The sequence below is a fragment of the Myxine glutinosa genome, chromosome 5, assembly GCF_964187855.1.
Source record: "Myxine glutinosa chromosome 5, kmMyxGlut1.1, whole genome shotgun sequence".
In the NCBI taxonomy this organism is placed as follows: domain Eukaryota; kingdom Metazoa; phylum Chordata; class Myxini; order Myxiniformes; family Myxinidae; genus Myxine; species Myxine glutinosa.
The window spans coordinates 179757898-179776475 of record NC_136265.1 but is presented as its reverse complement, the minus strand read 5'-3'; the positions used below and the strand labels follow the sequence as shown (position 1 = coordinate 179776475).

The following is an 18578-nucleotide window of genomic DNA, read 5'->3' as shown; positions in this document are numbered from 1 at the left end:
CCAAATGCTTTTCATGGTTCATCCTGAGTTCCGTCCTCAGAAGCCTGCCAACCAGTTTGTGCCAAGGTTCGCTTCCTTTACTTCCAGAGCATGCATTTGTGCCGGTGTCGGCGATCGTTGTTCATATACGCACTCTTCATTCTCATCTTTCTTCCTAACTCTTACTCAGACAAGCAAATCCCCTATGCCATCCATAATGGTACACTCTATCCATGTACCACTTTTTTTTTTTTTTTTTTTTTTTTTTGTACACCGCTCCTTTCCTATGCCATCTCCAGGCATTGCAAATCGTCATTGCCGGGCACCAAAGGGGGCTCGGCAGTAACGCACGCTGAAAGAGAGTACTCAGTTTTCACTCTGGTTTCTTGCTTTCTTGCTTTCTTTCTTGTTTTCTTGGTTGTCCGGACGATATCTCAGCCATCCTTTGAGCTAGGAAGCTGAAATTTTGGCACAGTAGTGAGCAAGTCCTTTGTCAAATACGGTATTTTTTGTTTTTTGAATAATCAATTAATTGAGGAGTTATTTAATTATTAGCGTTTAATTAAGTACTTATTTAATTAATTAAATTTCATTTCTCTTCTGACCATTATTAACTCAGGCACCTTTTGAGTTAGGAAGCTGATATTTGGACATGCCAATGACCAGGTGATTTGGCTGCAAAGGATATTTTTGATTTATTAATTAATCAATTAATCGATTAATTATTTAATTATTCGATTAATGACAAAAAATTTTTTTTTTTTAAAGTTACAGATTCTGATGAAATAGTGGTAGTTTATGTGTTCTCTGACCAAATTGATTAATAATTTAATTTTTTTATGATTATTATTTATTTATTTTCATTATTAATCATTTATTTATTTTCTTTCTCATTTGGCCAATATCTCAGGCACCTTTTGAGCTGGGAAGCTAATATTTGGACATGAGTGACCAAGTGATGTGGCTATCAAGGATATTTTTGATTTATTGATTAATAATTTCATCTATTAAATATTTATTGATTAATCGATTAATTATTTATTGAGTAATCAATTAATTATTTAATTTTTTATAAATGACTTATTTAATTAAATTTCTAAAAGATACATCTTCGGATGAAGCACTAGTGGTTTAGTTATGCGATTAGCCAATTGATTATGAAAATATTTTGTGATAATCTTTTATTGATTTTAATTATACAATTAATCAATCAATTAGTGTACACCTCTCCCTCCCAATGCAGCCTCAATGAGCTGCACTGCGGTATTGCCGGGCGCCGGAGGCGCCCCGGCAATGCCGCGCTGCAGCATATTTAATTATTTGGCATGGGGCGGTGTACTTTGAATGTATGTGTACTTGTTTTTTTTTTTTTTTATACAAGGTCGAGGCTCGTGAAAGAGCGAACATTAATCACACAGAAAGACAAACCGACACATAAAACATATAACATAGGGAGCGGTAGACAAGATGGGGAGAGAGGGGGAAGGACACAAACACAACATTTGAGAGCAGTGACCGAGAGACATGGAGACATCGAGAGATCTGAGAGAGGGCGAGGGCTTGGGGGGGGGGGGCGTGGGAAGGGGGCGGTGGGAGAGGTATAAAACATATGGACACTGCCAGGACTTCCAGGAAAGAAGTTGGAATTTCAAACAAGGTGGATCTGGGGTGAATTAGCGGGGGTAGAAAAGATCAAGGTTTTGGATGGGGGAAGATAAGAGATGGTGGTGAACAGCTGTTTTAAAGACCTGGAGGGAGGAGTGGGATTGAAGGGAGTGAGGGAGTTTGTTCCAGAGGCGGGAGAAAAGAGGAATGAAAGAGTGAAGGTGAGCAGAGAGCCGAGATTTCGGCAGTTTAACCATCAGAGGGTTGCTGGCAGATCTTGTGCGACCTGTAGGAATATTTGGGGGACAGAGCACAGAGAGAGCTGGGGGTGCAAGGCCGGAGAGGAGTCGGTAGAAGACAGAAAGACCACCTACCTGCCTGCGGTGAGTGAGTGAAAGGCCCTCAGAGATAGCTTCATCGCGGGAGATTCCAATAATTCTGAAAGCTTTGGTTTCAACAGCGTGAAGCCGAGCTAGGTGTGAGGCAGGAGCACCGGCCCATAGGGGAGAACAGTATTCCATTGAGCTGCGGATGAAAGCCTTGTATGTGGTGAGGAGCTCAGTTGTGCCGAGGAAGGACTTCGCACGACGGAGGATGCCCAGTCGGCGACTGGCTTTGGAGGCCAGCTTGGAAATGTGGTTTTCCCAAGAAAGATCATGGCAGATAGTGAGACCCAAAATCTTGAGCGACAGAACTTCTTGGAGAGGATTGTTGAGAAAGTAGATGGGAGGGTTGTCCAGTCGATCTTTTCGGAGAGACATAGTAAGAGTGTGAGATTTGTCAGGATTGAAAGACATGTTCCACTTGTTTGACCAGTCTGTGATTTTGTCCAGGTCTTCAGAGAGTGAGGAGGCAGCAGACTGCCGATCTAAGGGAAGAGGAATGGAGCGGCAGAGAGTGGAGTCATCAGCAAAGAGATAGAGAGGATTTTCGAGAGAGTCAGAGAGATCATTGATGAAGACCAGAAAAAGCACGGGGCCCAGAACACTGCCTTGGGGAACTCCAGCCTGAACAGGAAGAGGAGATGAGAGAAACCCATTCAGGGCCACACGTTGACGACGACTAGAGAGGAAGTCCGCCAGCCATGCGTGGAGATTTCCATGGATACCAAAGGAGGAGAGTTTGGTGAGCAGAGCGGGGTGCCAGACCGTGTCGAAGGCACGTGATATGTCGAGGGAGACAGCTCTAATTTCCTGTTTGGCATTGAGGACCTCCATCCATTGTTGAGACAGCAGAAGCAGCATGTCCAGAGTAGAGTGACCTGGTCTGAAACCAAATTGATGATCAGAGATCAAGCCATTGGAGAAGAGGAAAGATTTCATATCCGAAGCAATGATGGATTCCATGACTTTGCTGATAATTGGGAGAAGGCTGATTGGTCTGTAGTTGCTAGGATCTGTTTTTGCACCTTTTTTGTGCAAAGCGGTGATGTTGGCTGATTTCCAAGCAGATGGCAGTTGACCTTGAGCAAAAGAGAGGGTGAAGAGAACAGAGAGAGGGTGAGACAGAGCAGCAGAGCAGGATTTTAGGACCCGTGGGCTGATGCCGTCGGGTCCAGTTGCAGAATCAGAGTCGAGGGTTGACAGAAACTTTTCCACCTTGTCAGGAGGAAAGGACACGGAGTCCAGGAGCAGCAGGGTACGACTGGGTAAGGTGGGTACAGAGAGGGATGGGTTTGGGACACAAGATTTAGAGGCAAACACAGAGTTGAGGCATTCAGCTTTTTCACTTGCGGAGTCAGCTGTGTAGCCGTTTGAGGTAAGGGAGGGGATGGAGGGGGAACAAACACCAGAAACGGATTTGACCAGACGCCACCAGGATTTGGAAGAGGGAGACAGATAAGAGAGTTCGGTCTTGAGAATGGAGAGATATTGTTTCCTAGCTCTCCTGAGGGTGGACACACACTTGTTTCGGGCTTTGTGAAAGGAAATGAGATTTCCTTCCGTTGGATTTGCTTTCCAGGAGACGAAGGCAAGTTGTTTCTGGGCAACAGCCTCACCACAAGATTCCGTGTACCATGGACGGGAGGAAGGGTATGACAACTGAAGACGAGATGGGATAAATCTGTGCATGAGAGAGAGCAATTTACTTTGGAAGAATTCCCAGGATGAGTTGATGTCAGAGGTGGTAGAGATGGGAGACCAGTCCAGATGATTGATGGCTGCTTGAAGACCGTGCCAGTTGGCCTGAGTGAAATGCCAGACTCGTCGACGCTGAGCAGGCTCCCTGAGGATGGTCAGAGAGATGTCCACTTTAACAAGGACATGATCAGATGATCCGATCGGAGCAGAAGAAGAGCAGCAGACATTTTCAGGGAAGTTAGTCATAACCAAGTCCAGAAGAGAAGATGTTCCGTTGACTGAGATCCGGGTCGGGAAATTGACAGATTGTGTCAGTCCCAGTGAGTCGCAGAAGTCCTTTGCTGAGGAGCCATGGCTGGTGAGAGAGGTACCCACACCCAGCCAACTGGCATGATGACAGTTGAAATCACCACATATGAGGAAGAGAGAGTTGGGATGAGTAGATAGAAGTTGGTCCATATCATCAGACAGCGAGATGTAGATTGAGTCATCACTGTTTGGTGGACGGTACAACACACATATGAACAAGAGGTGGGAGCGAAGGGGAAGCCGTAGCCAGAGGTATTCCTGGGGGTGAGGTGGAGAGAGTGCAGTGCAGGGCGAGTGAGGAAGAGAGTTTTTGATAAAGATAGCAACCCCGCCTCCAGGACGAGGCTCAGGTCTATCATACCGGAGGAGGGAGTAGCCCGGGAGAGATACTATGGAATCAGAGACATCATAAAGGAGGAAAGTTTCTGTTAAGCAGATCACGTCTGGTTTGACAGAAGCAACCTGTATGGAGAGATCAGTTAAGTTTGAACGAAGGCCCCGGATGTTTGAGGTCCATACCGTTAATGAAGAGGAAGGGGGAGCATCAGATACAGAACAGGGGGGAGGAGGGGTAGGGTAAGATGTGGAAGAGGTGGAAGAGGTAGGGAGAGCTGTTGAAGGTGTGTCAGAGATTTCAGAATAGCTCGGAGAAAGGGAAGGATGGGGCGGACAAAAGGTTTGATGGTGATTGGGTGAGCCACAATGAGGTGTTATTTGAGGAGGGGGAAGAGCGAGGCAGAAGGTTGGGGGAGATGGAGGTGAGAGTTTGAAGGGGGAAGAAGCGGGGAGGACGCTTTGAGGAGGGGGAGTGAGAGGGGGGAAATTGAGAAGCAATGAGGGTGGGGAGATTTGAAGGGGAGGGGTGAGGGGGGAGTTTGGGAGGGAAGGGGCAAGGGGAGAGATTTGAAAGGGATGGGATATGGGGGAGATTTGGAGGGGAGGGGTGAGGCAGGAGTCTAGGAGGGGAGGGGCGAGGGGGCGTCTTGGCGGGGAGGGGTGAGGGGGTAGTTTAGGAGGGAGGGGGCAAGGGGGGAGATTTGAAAGGGATGGGTGATGGGGAAGATTTGGAGGGGAGGGGTGATGGGGAAGATTTGGAGGGGAGGGGTTATGGGGAAGATTTGGAGGGGAGGGGTGAGATTGGATTTTTGAAAGTGTACGATTTATGGGAAACGAACATTTATTGCAAAATGAGTTTCTTGTGACCTTCGAGTTAAAAATACGTTTAAGGACGCTGGATGGAGGATGGAGTGCAGGAGAGTTTAGGGAATGTAGAAAAAAGGCACTATAGGAGATGGATATTTTTTTTGGGATGAATTGATTTGGTGAGCAAGTCGAAAGCAGCCTTTTAAAGAAGAAGAAGAAAAAGGTGTTATAAAATATGACGGAATACATAACTTGAGGGGAAAGTGTAAACATTGAAGGTTAATGAGTGAAAACTATCTGGGGAAATGGGGGAGAAACACGTGGTCGAAGAACGAACGAACGAATAAGAATGAATAAACGAATGAGAACAGAGAAGGAAATGTTTTTTTTTTTTTGAGTTGAGATTTACACAAGGAAGTAGGCTATGGGTGAAAAGACTGGGAATACAGAGAACGAAAGTTATTGGATCACAAAAGACGGACCGCTGAGAGAAAAACAAAGCCTCAAGGTTGTACAGTGCACACTGTACAAGGCCTCAAGACACGACACGGCAAACAGACGATCAATTTATGAAAGATAAACACCGAGAAACAACCAAAGTTGCACACAATAACTTCACACACCGAAAGATAAATACAGTTTCGACAAAATACAATTGTGAACAGACTTAACTTCGAAAAACGTGGAGACCGTGTGGAGCTTCGAAAATCCCTGCCGCCGTCTCCAAGATCTCGCGAGATCGAGATACGGAATCTGACATCCTCCCTTCCGTGGACGTTCCACGGGTTTCGGCTAGTATATCATAATAGCGTAAGGACTCGACTTTGTTATCCCTTTTACGCCGCACCCAGTGACCCGATGCCCACGGCACGAATGGATTTACGATTTATGAACCGCGCTCTTTGTTTATCACGTACAGCCATACTCGAAAAATCTGAATTAGTCGACTTTGGGGCCCAAAAGCATCCGATTAACTGCCGATACGACGCGATCTTACGACGCCATCGTATTGGCGTCTGCTGGGCGAAGGCGATGCGAGCCGTCCTCTGATTGGACAGTTGAGTGGTGTGAACATGGGTGGTGTGAACCAAATGGTCTTTTTATTCCCTTGAACATTTTAAATTAGGATATATAAGGAAACGTCTTTATCGTCATTTTAATAAAGTTAAATGGAGTGACGTTGCGATACTCGGGGTGCGTTGCATAAATCCTCGTAACTCAGAGAGGTGTAGCAGGTGGCGAGACGTAAGGGAGCTTAAAGATAAAAAGCTGAAACAGACGAACGATATGTCAATCCCTTTCTACACCGAACGGCAATAAAAGTATGAGAGCGGGAAGGCATGGCCTGAGGACTTCGAGCAGAGAGGACTGATTGGACTAAACTTAAAGAGAAAAAATTGGAGCTTAACGGAAGAAGAAGATCCCATGAGCGCTGCCGTCACTTATCGAGGTGTGTTGAGGTCTGAAGAGATGAGGTGGTTTCTAGGAGCGATTTGCACCTTTTTACTGCTTGAGGTGAGTTCGGTTCGTGTTTTGTGACTCATAGATTTATTAATCAAAACACGGTCACAGTGGCGTCAGGCACTGTGACCGTGTATGTGACTCATATTCGCGATTACCACAGAAGCACATCGACGGGGAGTATCTATATAATAATAGCGTAAGGACTCGACTTTGTTATCCCTTTTACGCCGCACCCAGTCACCCGATGCCCACGGCACTAATGGATTTACGATCTACGAACCGCGCTCTTTGTTTATCACGTACAGCCAGACTCGAAAAATCTGAATTAGCCGACGTTGGGGCCCAAAAGCATCCGAATAACTGCCGATACGACGCCATCTTACGACGCCATCGTATTGGCGTCTGCTGGGCGAAGGCGAAGCAAGCCGTCCGCTGATTGGACAGTCGAAGGCGACAGCAAGCCATCCACTGAGTGGACAATCCAGAGCATGCATTTGTGCCGGTGTCGGTGATCGTTGTTCATATACGCACTCTTCATTCTCATCTTTCTTCCTAACTCTTACTCGGACAAGCAAATCCCCTATGCCATCCATAATGGTACACTCTATCCATACACCACATCCTCCCTTCACGGGTTTCGTTCCACGGGTTTCGGCGAGTCTATAAAATAATAGCGTAAGGACTCGACTTTGTTATCCCTTTTACACCGCACCCAGTGACCCGTTGCCCACGGCACTAATGGATTTACGATCTACGAACCGTGCTCTTTATTTATCACGTACAGCCACACTCGAAAAATCTGAATTAGTCGACTTTGGGGCCCAAAAGCATCCGATTAACTGCCGATACGACGCCATCTTACGACGCAATCGTATTGGCGTCTGCTGGGCGAAGGCGATGCGAGCCATCCGCTGATTGGACAGTTGAGTGGTGTGAACATGGGTGGTGTGAACCAAATGGTCTTTTTATTCCCTTGAACATTTTAAATTAGGATATATAAGGAAACGTCTTTATCGTCATTTTAATAAAGTTAAATGGAGTGACGTTGCGAGACTCGGGGTGCGTTGCATAAATCCTCGTAACTCAGAGAGGTGTAGCAGGTGGCGAGACGTAAGGGAGCTTAAAGATAAAAAGCTGAAACAGACGAACGATATGTCAATCCCTTTCTACACCGAACGGCAATAAAAGTATGAGAGCGGGAAGGCATGGCCTGAGGACTTCGAGCAGAGAGGACTGATTGGACTAAACTAAAAGAGAAAAAATTGGAGCTTAACGGAAGAAGAAGATCCCATGAGCGCTGCCATCACTTATCGAGGTGTGTTGAGGTCTGAAGAGATGAGGTGGTTTCTAGGAGCGATTTGCACCTTTTTACTGCTTGAGGTGAGTTCGGTTCATGTTTTGTGACTCGTAGATTTATTAATCAAAACACGGTCACAGTGGCGTCAGGCACTGTGACCGTGTATGTGACTCATATTCGCGATTACCACAGAAGCACATCGACGGGGAGTATCTATATAATAATAGCGTAAGGACTCGACTTTGTTATCCCTTTTACGCCGCACCCAGTCACCCGATGCCCACGGCACTAATGGATTTACGATCTACGAACCGCGCTCTTTGTTTATCACGTACAGCCATACTCGAAAAATCTGAATTAGCCGACGTTGGGGCCCAAAAGCATCCGATTAACTGCCGATACGACGCCATCTTACGACGCCATCGTATTGGCGTCTGCTGGGCGAACGCGAAGCAAGCCGTCCGCTGATTGGACAGTCGAAGGCGACAGCAAGCCGTCCACTGAGTGGAAAATCCAGAGCATGCATTTGTGCCGGTGTCGGCGATCGTTGTTCATATACGCACTCTTCATTCTCATCTTTCTTCCTAACTCTTACTCGGACAAGCAAATCCCCTTTGCCATCCATAATGGTACACTCTATCCATACACCACATCCTCCCTTCACGGGTTTCGTTCCACGGGTTTCGGCTAGTCTATATAATAATAGCGTAAGGACTCGACTTTGTTATCCCTTTTACGCCGCACCCAGTGACCCGATGCCCACGGCACGAATGGATTTACGATCTACGAACCACGCTCTTTGTTTATCACATACAGACATACTCGAAAAATCTGAATTAGCCGACGTTGGGGCCCAAAAGCATCCGATTAACTGCCGATACGACGCCATCGTATTGGCGTCTGCTGGGCGAAGGCGAAGCAAGCCGTCCGCTGATTGGACAGTCGAAGGCGACAGCAAGCCGTCCACTGAGTGGAAAATCCAGAGCATGCATTTGTGCCGGTGTCGGCGATCGTTGTTCATATACGCACTCTTCATTCTCATCTTTCTTCCTAACTCTTACTTGGACAAGCAAATCCCCTTTGCCATCCATAATGGTACACTCTATCCATACACCACATCCTCCCTTCACGGGTTTCGTTCCACGGGTTTCGGCTAGTCTATATAATAATAGCGTAAGGACTCGACTTTGTTATCCCTTTTCCGCCGCACCCAGTGACCCGATGCCCACGGCACTAATGGATTTACGATCTACGAACCACGCTCTTTGTTTATCATGTACAGACATACTCGAAAAATCTGAATTAGCCGACGTTGGGGCCCAAAAGCATCCGATTAACTGCCGATACGACGCCATCGTATTGGCGTCTGCTGGGCGAAGGCGAAGCAAGCCGTCCGCTGATTGGACAATCCAGAGCATGCATTTGTGCCGGTGTCGACAATCGTTGTTCATGTACGCACTCTTCATTCTCATCTATCTTCCTAACTCTTACTCGGACAAGCAAATCCCCTATGCCATCCATAATGGTACACTCTATCCATACACCACATCCTCCCTTCCGTGGATGTTCCACGGGTTTCGGCTAGTCTATATAATAATACCGTAAGGACTCGACTTTGTTATCCCTTTTACGCCGCACCCAGTGACCCGATGCCCACGGCACTAATGGATTTACGATCTACGAACCGTGCTCTTTATTTATCACGTACAGCCACACTCGAAAAATCTGAATTAGTCGACTTTGGGGCCCAAAAGCATCCGATTAACTGCCGATACGACGCCATCTTACGACGCCATCGTATTGGCGTCTGCTGGGCGAAGGCGATGCGAGCCATCCGCTGATTGGACAGTCGAGTGGTGTGAACATGGGTGGTGTGAACCAAATGGTCTTTTTATTCCCTTGAACATTTTAAATTAGGATATATAAGGAAACGTCTTTATCGTCATTTTAATAAAGTTAAATGGAGTGACGTTGCGATACTCGGGGTGCCTTGCATAAATCCTCGTAACTCAGAGAGGTGTAGCAGGTGGCGAGACGTAAGGGAGCTTAAAGATAAAAAGCTGAAACAGACGAACGATATGTCAATCCCTTTCTACACCGAACGGCAATAAAAGTATGAGAGCGGGAAGGCATGGCCTGAGGACTTCGAGCAGAGAGGACTGATTGGACTAAACTTAAAGAGAAAAAATTGGAGCTTAACGGAAGAAGAAGATCCCATGAGCGCTGCCATCACTTATCGAGGTGTGTTGAGGTCTGAAGAGATGAGGTGGTTTCTAGGAGCGATTTGCACCTTTTACTGCTTGAGGTGAGTTCGGTTCATGTTTTGTGACTCGTAGATTTATTAATCAAAACACGGTCACAGTGGCGTCAGGCACTGTGACCGTGTTTGTGACTCATATTCGCGATTACCACAGAAGCACATCGACGGGGAGTATCTATATAATAATAGCGTAAGGACTCGACTTTGTTATCCCTTTTACGCCGCACCCAGTCACCCGATGCCCACGGCACTAATGGATTTACGATCTACGAACCGCGCTCTTTGTTTATCACGTACAGCCATACTCGAAAAATCTGAATTAGCCGACGTTGGGGCCCAAAAGCATCCGATTAACTGCCGATACGACGCCATCTTACGACGCCATCGTATTGGCGTCTGCTGGGCGAAGGCGAAGCAAGCCGTCCGCTGATTGGACAGTCGAAGGCGACAGCAAGCCGTCCACTGAGTGGAAAATCCAGAGCATGCATTTGTGCCGGTGTCGGCGATCGTTGTTCATATACGCACTCTTCATTCTCATCTTTCTTCCTAACTCTTACTCGGACAAGCAAATCCCCATTGCCATCCATAATGGTACACTCTATCCATACACCACATCCTCCCTTCACGGGTTTCGTTCCACGGGTTTCGGCTAGTCTATATAATAATAGCGTAAGGACTCGACTTTGTTATCCCTTTTACGCCGCACCCAGTGACCCGATGCCCACGGCACTAATGGATTTACGATCTACGAACCACGCTCTTTGTTTATCACGTACAGACATACTCGAAAAATCTGAATTAGCCGACGTTGGGGCCCAAAAGCATCCGATTAACTGCCGATACGACGCCATCGTATTGTCGTCTGCTGGGCGAAGGCGAAGCAAGCCGTCCCCTGATTGGACAGTCGAAGGCGACAGCAAGCCGTCCACTCAGTGGACAATCCAGAGCATGCATTTGTGCCGGTGTCGGCAATCGTTGTTCATGTACGCACTCTTCATTCTCATCTTTCTTCCTAACTCTTACTCGGACAAGCAAATCCCCTATGCCATCCATAATGGTACACTCTATCCATGCACCACATCCTCCCTTCACGGGTTTCGTTCCACGGGTTTCGGCGAGTCTATAAAATAATAGCGTAAGGACTCGACTTTGTTATCCCTTTTACGCCGCACCCAGTGACCCGATGCCCACGGCACTAATGGATTTACGATCTACGAACCGTGCTCTTTATTTATCACGTTCAACCACACTCGAAAAATCTGAATTAGTCGACTTTGGGGCCCAAAAGCATCCAATTAACTGCCGATACGACGCCATCTTATGACGCCATCGTATTGGCGTCTGCTGGGCGAAGGCGATGCGAGCCGTATGCTGATTGGACAGTTGAGTGGTGTGAACATGGGTGGTGTAAACCAAATGGTCTTTTTATTCCCTTGAACATTTTAAATTAGGATATATAAGGAAACGTCTTTATCGTCATTTTAATAAAGTTAAATGGAGTGACGTTGCGATACTCGGCATGCGTTGCATAAATCCTCGTAACTCAGAGAGGTGTAGCAGGTGGCGAGACGGAAGGGAGCTTAAAGATAAAAAGCTGAAACAGACGAACGATATGTCAATCCCTTTCTACACCGAACGGCAATAAAAGTATGAGAGCGGGAAGGCATGGCCTAAGGACTTCGAGCAGAGAGGACTGATTGGACTAAACTTAAAGAGAAAAAATTGGAGCTTAACGGAAGAAGAAGATCCCATGAGCGCTGCCATCACTTAACGAGGTGTGTTGAGGTCTGAAGAGATGAGGTGGTTTCTAGGAGCGATTTGCACCTTTTTACTGCTTGAGGTGAGTTCGGTTCGTGTTTTGTGACTCGTAGATTTATTAATCAAAACACGGTCACAGTGGCGTCAGGCACTGTGACCGTGTATGTGACTCATATTCGCGATTACCACAGAAGCACATCGACAGGGAGTATCTATATAATAATAGCGTAAGGACTCGACTTTGTTATCCCTTTTACGCCACACCCAGTCACCCGATGCCCACGGCACTAATGGATTTACGATCTACGAACCGCGCTCTTTGTTTATCACGTACAGCCATACTCGAAAAATCTGAATTAGCTGACGTTGGGGCCCAAAAGCATCCGATTAACTGCCGATACGACGCCATCTTACGACGCCATCGTATTGGCGTCTGCTGGGCGAAGGCGAAGCAAGCCGTCCGCTGATTGGACAGTCGAAGGCGACAGCAAGCCGTCCACTGAGTGGAAAATCCAGAGCATGCATTTGTGCCGGTGTCGGCGATCGTTGTTCATATACGCACTCTTCATTCTCATCTTTCTTCCTAACTCTTACTTGGACAAGCAAATCCCCTTTGCCATCCATAATGGTACACTCTATCCATACACCACATCCTCCCTTCACGGGTTTCGTTCCACGGGTTTCGGCTAGTCTATATAATAATAGCGTAAGGACTCGACTTTGTTATCCCTTTTACGCCGCACCCAGTGACCCGATGCCCACGGCACTAATGGATTTACGATCTACGAACCACGCTCTTTGTTTATCATGTACAGACATACTCGAAAAATCTGAATTAGCCGACGTTGGGGCCCAAAAGCATCCGATTAACTGCCGATACGACGCCATCGCATTGGCGTCTGCTGGGCGAAGGCGAAGCAAGCCGTCCGCTGATTGGACAATCCAGAGCATGCATTTGTGCCAGTGTCGACAATCGTTGTTCATGTACGCACTCTTCATTCTCATCTATCTTCCTAACTCTTACTCGGACAAGCAAATCCCCTATGCCATCCATAATGGTACACTCTATCCATACACCACATCCTCCCTTCCGTGGATGTTCCATGGGTTTCGGCTAGTCTATATAATAATACCATAAGGACTCGACTTTGTTATCCCTTTTCCGCCGCACCTAGTGACCCGATGCCCACGGCATTAATGGATTTATGATCTACGAACCGCGCTCTTTGTTTATCACGTACAGACATACTCGAAAAATCTGAATTCGCCGACGTTGGGGCCCAAAAGCATCCGATTAACTGCCGATACGACGCCATCTTACGACGCTATCGTATTGGCGTCTGCTGGGCGAAGGTGAAGAGAGCCGTCCGCTGATTGGACAGTCGAGTGGTGTGAACATGGGTGGTGTGAACCAAACGGTCTTTTTATTCCCTTGAACATTTTAAATTAGGATATATAAGGAAACGTCTTTATCGTCATTTTAATAAAGTTAAATGGAGTGACGTTGCGATACTCGGGGTGCGTTGCATAAATCCTCGTAACTCAGAGAGGTGTAGCAGGTGGCGAGACGTAAGGAAGCTTAAAGATAACGAGCTGAAAACAGACGAACGATATGTCACTCTCTTTCTACACCGAACGGAAATAAAAGTATGAGAGCGGGAAGGCATGGTCTGAGCACCGAGGTTCCACAAGTGGGGGAGACGAGGGACAAATGAGTGCAGGTGAGCTGCGAACCTTTATTTTGGGAGTTGGGTTGTTGGAAGAATGCGTCGAAACTGTTGGGACTGCGGAGGGAATGATGTAAGAAACCGCAATGACTTGAGAAGAGGTGGTGGGAGAGGCCGTCGACCTGTCTGCATTGATAAAGCAGTATCACCTGTACGTCCGCTGCTTTGTGAGAGATACCAATGGTGTTGAGTCAATTTTAATCAGATTGATTTGAAATTTCAGCAGCATTTGCATATTGGGTTACCGAAGCATATTGCTTTTGAGGTCAAAATCACCTAAAACCGTCAATGTTTTTGTATTTTCTTTTCGCGGTTTTCTTAATGTTTGGCAGACGGAAGAAGTCTGAATACAAAGGGCTTTGCATTTTAAGTTGCCCAGTTGTTCATTTTGTGTGTCTGGGGATGTTGCGATTGGACTGCAGGTCTATCAGATGTTCCTGGTGGAGCGAAGGTTAAACTGTACTGTCCTAAGTGTGTGGACGTGTATACACCGAAGTCATCACGGTATTGTGACGTAGACGGAGCCTGGTTCGGCACTGGGTTTCCCCAAATGCTTTTCATGGTTCATCCTGAGTTCCGTCCTCAGAAGCCTGCCAACCAGTTTGTGCCAAGGTTCGCTTCCTTTACTTCCAGAGCATGCATTTGTGCCGGTGTCGGCGATCGTTGTTCATATACGCACTCTTCATTCTCATCTTTCTTCCTAACTCTTACTCGGACAAGCAAATCCCCTATGCCATCCATAATGGTACACTCTATGCATACACCACATCCTCCCTTCCGTGGATGTTCCACGGGTTTCGGCTGGTATATAATAATAGCGTAAGGACTCGACTTTGTTATCCCTTTTACACCGCACCCAGTGACGCGATGCCCACGGCACCAATGGATTTACGATCTAAGAACCGCGCTCTTTGTTTATCACGTACAGCCACACTCGAAAAATCTGAATTAGTCGACTTTGGGGCCCCAAAGCATCCGATTAACTGCCGATACGACGCCATCTTACGACGCCATCGTATTGGCGTCTGCTGGGCGAAGGCGATGCGAGCCGTCCGCTGATTGGACAGTCGAGTGGTGTGAACATGGGTGGTGTGAACCAAATGGTCTTTTTATTCCCTTGAACATTTTAAATTAGGATATATAAGGAAACGTCTTTATCGTCATTTTAATAAAGTTAAATGGAGTGACGTTGCGATACTCGGGGTGCGTTGCATAAATCCTCGTAACTCAGAGAGGTGTAGCAGGTGGCGAGACGGAAGGGAGCTTAAAGATAAAAAGCTGAAACAGACGAACGATATGTCAATCCCTTTCTACACCGAACGGCAATAAAAGTATGAGAGCGGGAAGGCATGGCCTGAGGACTTCGAGCAGAGAGGACTGATTGGACTAAACTTAAAGAGAAAAAATAGGAGCTTAACAGCAGAAGATCCCATGAGCGCTGCCGTCACTTATCGAGGTGTGTTGAGGTCTGAAGAGATGAGGTGGTTTCTAGGAGCGATTTGCACCTTTTTACTGCTTGAGGTGAGTTCGGTTCGTGTTTTGTGACTCGTAGATTTATTAATCAAAACACGGTCACAGTGGCGTCAGGCACTGTGACTGTGTATGTGACTCATATTCGCGATTACCACAGAAGCACATCGACGGGGAGTATCTATATAATAATAGCGTAAGGACTCGACTTTGTTATCCCTTTTACGCCGCACCCAGTGACCCGATGCCCACGGCACTAATGGATTTACCATCTATCCCCTATGCCATCCATAATGGTACACTCTATCCATACACCACATCCTCCCTTCCGTGGATGTTCCACGGGTTTCGGCTAATATATAATAATAGCGTAAGGACTCGACTTTGTTATCCCTTTTATGCCGCACCCAGTGACCCAATGCCCACGGCACTAATGGATTTACGATCTACGAACCACGCTCTTTGTTTATCACGTACAGACATACTCGAAAAATCTGAATTAGCCGACGTTGGGGCCCAAAAGCATCTGATTAACTGCCGATATGACGCCATCGTATTGGCGTCTGCTGGGTGAAGGCGAAGCAAGCCGTCCGCTGATTGGATAGTCGAAGGCGACAGCAAGCCGTCCACTCAGTGGACAATCCAGAGCATGCATTTGTGCCGGTGTCGGCGATCGTTGTTCATGTATGCACTCTTCATTCTCATCTTTCTTCCTCACTCTTACTCAGACAAGCAAATCCCCTATGCCATCCATAATGGTACACTCTATCCATACACCACATCCTCCCTTCCGTGGATGTTCCACGGATTTCGGCTAGTCTATATAATAATTGCGTAAGGACGCGACTTTGTTATCCCTTTTACGCCACACCCAGTGACCCGATGCCCATGGCACTAATGGATTTACGATCTACGAACCGCGCTCTTTGTTTATCACGTACAGACATACTCGAAAAATCTGAATTAGCCGACGTTGGGTCCCAAAAGCATCCGATTAACTGCCGATACGACGCCATCTTACGACGCCATCGTATTGGCGTCTGCTGGGCGAAGGCGAAGCAAGCCGACCGCTGATTGGACAGTCGAAGGCGACAGCAAGCCGTCCACTGAGTGGACAATCCCAGAGTGGTGCTATGCCGATTCCTATTACGAATCCATTCATTTTTCAAAGGTATATCGTAGCGTTGTCATTTAAGTAGATTGCAATAAATACGTTGTTCATATACGCACTCTTCATTCTCATCTTTCTTCCTAACTCTTACTCGGACAAGCAAATCCCCTATGCCATCAATAATGGTACACTCTATCCATGCACCACATCCTCCCTTCCGTGGATGTTCCACGGCTTTCGGCTAGTTATAACTATAAGCTATTTAAACACGTTATCACTGCAGGGAAAACGCCTTGGGGAAGCGGGACATTATTGGTATTAATATTGTTTTGTAATAACATTAACAATATGCGATTATCATTAATTTTGTTATCAAAAGCGTCTTTGGAAAAACGCCACGATATATCTGATTTGAAAAAACGCCACGATAAAGCAAATTTAACATTGATATACACCTCAACGTGCAACCCCACTGACGGCAATGGTGGGGAAAACCTCCTTGGGGTGGAGGGGAAATGAATGCGCTACAACCTTCATTATGTAACCCTTGGTCATCCTGTCAAGTTTGGTTGAGATTGGATAAGTAACGACGAAATGTATTGGCATCAAAGATTCATCAGACAGACAGAAATGGCGTATTTTAGTATGATGGTGAAGATGGTCATGTAAAGATGGTCTTGTTCTGTGTGCGGTAGATGGGAGGCCTCGAGTCTGTGCTTACGGCTCTGTTGGATGACTTTCCCACGCTTCGTCGTCACCGGAAGCTCGTGACTCTCGGCTGCCTCATCCTGTCACTGCTGGTCGCCCTTTTCTGCGTCACCAGGGTGTGTCGATCACTCACTACCGACATGTCCGTTCCTCTCGGTCTCGATGTATAAGTTTTTGCCTTTTTTGCTTGTCCAAATGAATAGTTTTCACTTGCTAACGTTTGCTCTTTTGTGTCCATGGCAGGGAGGTATATACGTGGTCACTCTGCTGGATACATTTAGCGCAGGAACGGCCATCTTGTTTGGTGTGTTTGTGGAATGTGTCGCCATTTCCTGGGTCTATGGTAAGCACCAAACAAGGATTGTGGATGCGGTTGGGTTTGTTTGGCATTGCATAGCAGGATTATCATTGAGTAATATCATACTAGTACCCGACTGCAAAGCCGCAATGAGCCGGCGAAGCCAAAGCCTCTTGCCACTATTTTACCCATCACGATGGCATCAGTATGTTAGGTAGTTGATAGTAGGTCGGTGTAGGTACCGTACCTGGTAAGACTTGGTAAAAGAGAAGAGCAGACAGTCCTCCCCAATACCTACATACAATAAATGTCACAAGAAGCTTAAGGAAGTAACTATACGATGTGCTAGCTTTGGGCCTATTTTAAGAAATTTTAACTGGGCTTAACATACGTTTTCACAGTATGTGTGTAGTCTTCTAACTTCAGTCGCTGTCAGGGCTGGTTCTCTCTGGGCACTGCGGCTTCCCCCACCAGAAGAAGTATCACATTCACAGTGCAGCAAATCGTCCACTCATTACCGATCCGACGAATTACCCAAATGTAAGTGAATTTACCCAAATGAAAGCACAATGTACCCAAATGTAAGTCGTACTACGTAAAGGAAGGTTATTTTATGCAGTAAAACGTTATGGTGTGCACAACCAGGCCCATAGGGCAATGTGTATGGCCCATAGGGCAATGTGCATTTTTTTATGCACCAGATTATAGTTGTTGTTCGGGTTAGTTGTTAGGGTTAGGGTTAGGGTCAATTGTTAGGGTTAGGGTTAGGGTTTGAATCAATTCTGATACAAAAAATAAGAAAGTAGGGTGTAACTTTGATCAAATATTTATACTTCATTAATGTCTAGGATCAACATATGTGGATAAACTTACCGCCACCTTGGTCGCTTCAGCATGGATTCATTAATCCTGCAGATGTATACCGAGTTATGTCCCCCTGGCCGAAAATGTCTGCCACCGATCGGGCCAGTAAAATTTGTAAAATTTTGTTCACATTCGTTTTCTTGGACGTCAAGAAGCACACCGTAACGTTTTACTTCATAAAATAACCTTCCTTTACGTAGTACAACTTACATTTGGGTACATTGTGCTTTCATTTGGGTAAATTCATTACATTTGGGTACATTTGGGTAATTCGTTGGACCACTCACAAGGTATTAGTGGTAATGAAAGTCATTTGGCCCATCATACCTGTGCCACCTCCTACAGGTCATGCACATCACAAACCCCGAGCAGGGAATGAGGAATCATATTCTGATGAGACAACTGACTGTAGACTTCGAAATGAGATATTTTGCTTCCAGGGATTGAAAACGGATTTGCAATTTGGCCACAGAACACCTTTATGTGGCTGCTCGACCTCGACAG

At 46.4% G+C, this 18578-nt stretch overlaps 1 protein-coding gene across 4 annotated transcripts in view; it reads left to right on the top strand.

Annotated features, from left to right (window-relative positions):
- LOC137413356 (sodium-dependent dopamine transporter) overlaps positions 1-18578 on the top strand; it is a 148687-nt gene that overhangs the window by 118598 nt on the left and 11511 nt on the right. For all 4 annotated transcript variants that reach the window (XM_078779178.1, XM_078779177.1, XM_078779176.1 and 1 more), the window contains 2 exons: positions 16900-17028; positions 17156-17255. In XM_078779178.1, the coding sequence (XP_078635304.1) occupies positions 16900-17028; positions 17156-17255 (229 nt within the window). The remainder of the gene's footprint in view (positions 1-16899; positions 17029-17155; positions 17256-18578) is intronic.